This window comes from Convolutriloba macropyga, chromosome 9, assembly GCF_964194025.1.
Source record: "Convolutriloba macropyga chromosome 9, txConMacr16.3, whole genome shotgun sequence".
Classification (NCBI taxonomy): Eukaryota; Metazoa; Xenacoelomorpha; order Acoela; family Convolutidae; genus Convolutriloba; species Convolutriloba macropyga.
Window position 1 is genome coordinate 40440830 of NC_134476.1, and position 3763 is coordinate 40444592.

General features: G+C 41.0%; 1 protein-coding gene across 1 annotated transcript; it reads right to left on the minus strand.

Moving 5' to 3' along the window:
• Positions 1-709: 709 nt before the first annotated feature.
• On the minus strand, positions 710-2530 carry LOC142345778 (T-complex protein 1 subunit epsilon-like). The gene has a single exon (XM_075398111.1). The coding sequence runs from the start codon at positions 2497-2499 to the stop codon at positions 871-873; it is 1629 nt and encodes a 542-aa protein (XP_075254226.1). The 5' UTR covers positions 2500-2530; the 3' UTR covers positions 710-870.
• Positions 2531-3763: the final 1233 nt, after the last annotated feature.

Genomic DNA, 3763 nt, shown 5'->3' on the forward strand with positions numbered 1-3763 from the left:
GCGTTTCATCTGAATTTCATAGGTAGGCGAGAGGACTAGAGTACCGGATCAACGGTAAAAACATTGTTTTTGAAATCTATTGATTTCTTACTTGGTAAAAATAGGGGGTGCTAACTTACTTTTGACGTTCAGTATATATTGCCAAATAAACGAGTGCGAACACTATGCTCTGAGCATACAACTCTTCTTTTCTACTTAACTGCTACCAACTAGGGAGCAGCTGGGTTTTCATACCCATTTAGACGTAGTGCTTGAAAAGAAAAATGGTTGGACAAATCATTGCGGGAAAAGAAACCGAATGAAGGCAATTTCGCACATAAAGGCAAATTTTGCCCGAGAGTAATTAATTCATTTCCTCTCCTTTAGTATAAAGTTAGAAAAACAGTTAACAGCTGACAAACCGCTTTTCAAGGAAAGTAAAATTACACCCAAATGGTTAAACATACTTGTAACTTTCGAACACTTGTGAAAACTTTTGTCGGTATTTTTCTTTTATAAGTTTTTATTTAACAAACAAATCTAACCGGCACATTTTGCCAAGATTTTAAGGCTTCGAGATTCATGACGTTCGTATTTTCATGAGTTTGCAAAAGAGTGAAGTTATAATTGATAAAATCGCTCGCTAACATTCACTCATGTCATCAAACATTTTAGAATTTCAAGAAATTAGTCTCTATGAAGATTCAGCTAAGACTTTGTGAAAAACAAATTTTTATTTCGAACTTATCAATTATCATTCGCAGACGTTTGTAACACTTTATGATTCAAAGAAACTTCATAGCATCATAATGTACATTATTAACAGTCCATCATTTCACGCGTGATTTAATTCTTAAGCAGCATCAATTCCAAATCCGGAAGCTTGTCCTCTTAATCATGTTCCCCCACGGTCCGCACATCGTCAATTTTCAGAATCAACCTGACTACCTGTGCGGCCAGTGTAATCTGCTGTTTCTTGGCAATTAGCGTCTCAATCACGTACTGCTCTTTCATATCGTTAGTGCCTTTGTTCATGCAATCTATTCCAAGGTAGGAATTCTTTTCCAATACTTGTCGTGATTTGATGTCTGCAACTGTTTTGATCGGGTTGAAGCCACTGTTCTCAGCCAGAGCCATTGGTACAGTTTCTAAAGCTTCCGCGAATGAGCGCAAGGCATACTGTTCGATTGAGGCAACTGATTGCGCTTTATTGGCGACAGCAACTGAGCAGGCGATTTCTGCTGCCCCGCCACCGTACACAATTCTATTATCCTTGACCAAGTTTCTCACAACACACAAGGCATCGTGCATACTTCGCTTAGCTTCTTCGATGATCATTTTGTTCCCACCTCTCAAGAAAATTGTGACAGCTCGAGAGTTGGCACATTGTTCAATAACTAACATTTTCTCCTTAGTAGTACCAAAGGACAACTCTCGCACAATACCAGCTGATCCAAGTTTCTCAGTAGTCAGCTCTGAGAACCGAGGCACAATTCGTCCACCGGTCGCGATTGCAATGAGCTCAATCTCTGGACCACCAACCCACCGCACAGCTGGGAGGTCATTGGCGAGTAGAAGGTGGTTAGCCTCGTCGTCGAAGCCCCACTGACAAAGAGCCAACGTGCAACCAGTATCTTTAACTTGTTTGATCATTGTTTCAAAAGTCTCCTTCTCGTAATTTTGAAGCAACTTATAGTCTTCAACCGTTTTCACATCCAGTTTATGGGTAGTTTTTGGTTTCGGTGGTTCAAATGGGCAGGTAAGAATTGCAATTTTGACATCAGTCAACTCTTTTGGCATTTGAGGATGGCTGAAATCCTTGTCAACTAGGACTCCTTTCACCAGCATGCTGTCTTCAAGCTTGCCGCCTACTTTACTTTCAACTTTGATAAGCTCAAAGTCGACATCTTTTCTCTCAAAATCAGCAACGCTCATGACAGCATCCACAGCGATGCTAGCCATCTGCTTGTGACATCTGTTTATAATTTTGGATCCCAAAGTAGTCATTGCAGTTTTAACGAGAATTTCAGTGTTGTCTGGACTGACAGGAAACTCGTCAGCGATTCGATCTAACTCATCGCAAGCAATTTTTGCAGCTGTTTCATAGCCGTCAGCAATACGAATGGGATGAATTCCACGGTCAATCAAATGTTCAGCTTGTTCTAGCAGAGCTCCAGCTAAAACTACCACACCTGTAGTACCATCACCAATTTCATCGTCTTGCGACTTGGAAAGTTCGACTAACAAGCGCGCTACGTGATGGTTGACATCCATCTTATCTAAGATAGTGGCGCCATCGTTCGTAATTGTCACATCTCCATCCGGGCTAACCATCAATTTGTCCAGACCTTTAGGCCCCAACGACGTTCGCAAAGTTCCAGCAACGCTTTTTGCTGCAAGAATGTGGGACTTAATCGCATCTACACCCGTGAGCCTGGCCTGTTTTTCTTGGTCCTTGATGATAATGAAAGGTCGACCAAACTCGTCGAAGGCAAGAGATCCCAAACCAGCATTCGCCATATTCTGAAAGATCCAAGCACAAAATAGCACTTCATTTTTTTAATTATGGAAATCGAGTCTTTCTCATAAGAGCGCCATACCCCTCAAAAATATAGCCCCCTGGGGGTACATTTACGATAATTCTGCAAACTTTATAGCGAAAAACCCGGTAAATAATCTGTTAAAGTAAAGTTTTTCTGCGTTATTCAATAATTAAGGAAGATTTCTATTTCGCCCCCATTGCCTTTATGACCCCCAGATTAGCCCAATAGGCAAATCGGGTCTTTCCCATTATAGCCCCCCCATGAAATTATAGCCCCCCATTATGGTATAATTACCATGATTGGGGGGCTATAGGTTATCTGGCCACTAAGCTGGTGGAGGGGGGGGGGGGGCTATAATGGGAAAGACCCGGCAAATCTTCTGAAGCAAACAGCTTCTGAATACGACACAGACCACGGCAGCTAATTCGGATGAGGTCAAGGCACCAAATTGTCAGACAACAATCAAAAAGGAACATCGAACAAAAAGCAGTACTAATGTAATAGAAACGAAAGTTGGCGCATCCGAAAGGTGGGCCGAAATGTTTACATCTGCCCTTCATATGGTACAAACAAGTTCAATTCTTCTTGAGGTGCTATTTGGCTATCTATCAAATCAAACAATTTGTGCAAAAATATAACGTCTCCGCACGTCCCAAAGAAGTTACGACTGGTCAGTTCAAGTTCCGATGCTGTTATATCTTTTTATTCTGATGATCTTAAATTACATTCCTTTTTCTTTTTTTATTTAAACAACAAATTACCCTCAAAAACTCCAATCCGGATATCGAGCAAATATTCCGGTTTTGCGTTCACCAAAACAGGGGGAAGTTTTTCTGAAAGAGTACAACGTATTCAGCGGAAGCTCCTCATGAATAAACATTTCATAAATCATATAGAGATACGCCTTAAAAAATAGCCGAAAGGAAATTGTTGTTGAGGATTCCCAGCAACAAGCAGGGATCTCTCCCTATACGGTCAATAGGCTCCGAGAGTTCCAAAACATTCCGCAGACGCAGGCAAACAGCTCGCGCACGAGCTGTCATTGTTGTATTTAGACATAAAATATCCAGAAGAAAGCTGTTCATTTCTTATGTCTTAGGGGCTGAAAAAAATTTAAGTATTATGCTTGAAGATTGTAATATCCGTGCACCATTTACGGTTACGGTGTGGGTTGGATGTTATTCTTAAGCACATTAAACCTCGGAGATACTGAGGAAAATTTTCCAAGTTTCAGACTTGAA

Excerpts from the sequence above, each read along its gene's own strand:
- LOC142345778 (XM_075398111.1), bottom strand. The coding sequence starts at position 2,499 with ATGGCGAATGCTGGTTTGGGATCTCTTGCCTTCGACGAGTTTGGTCGA.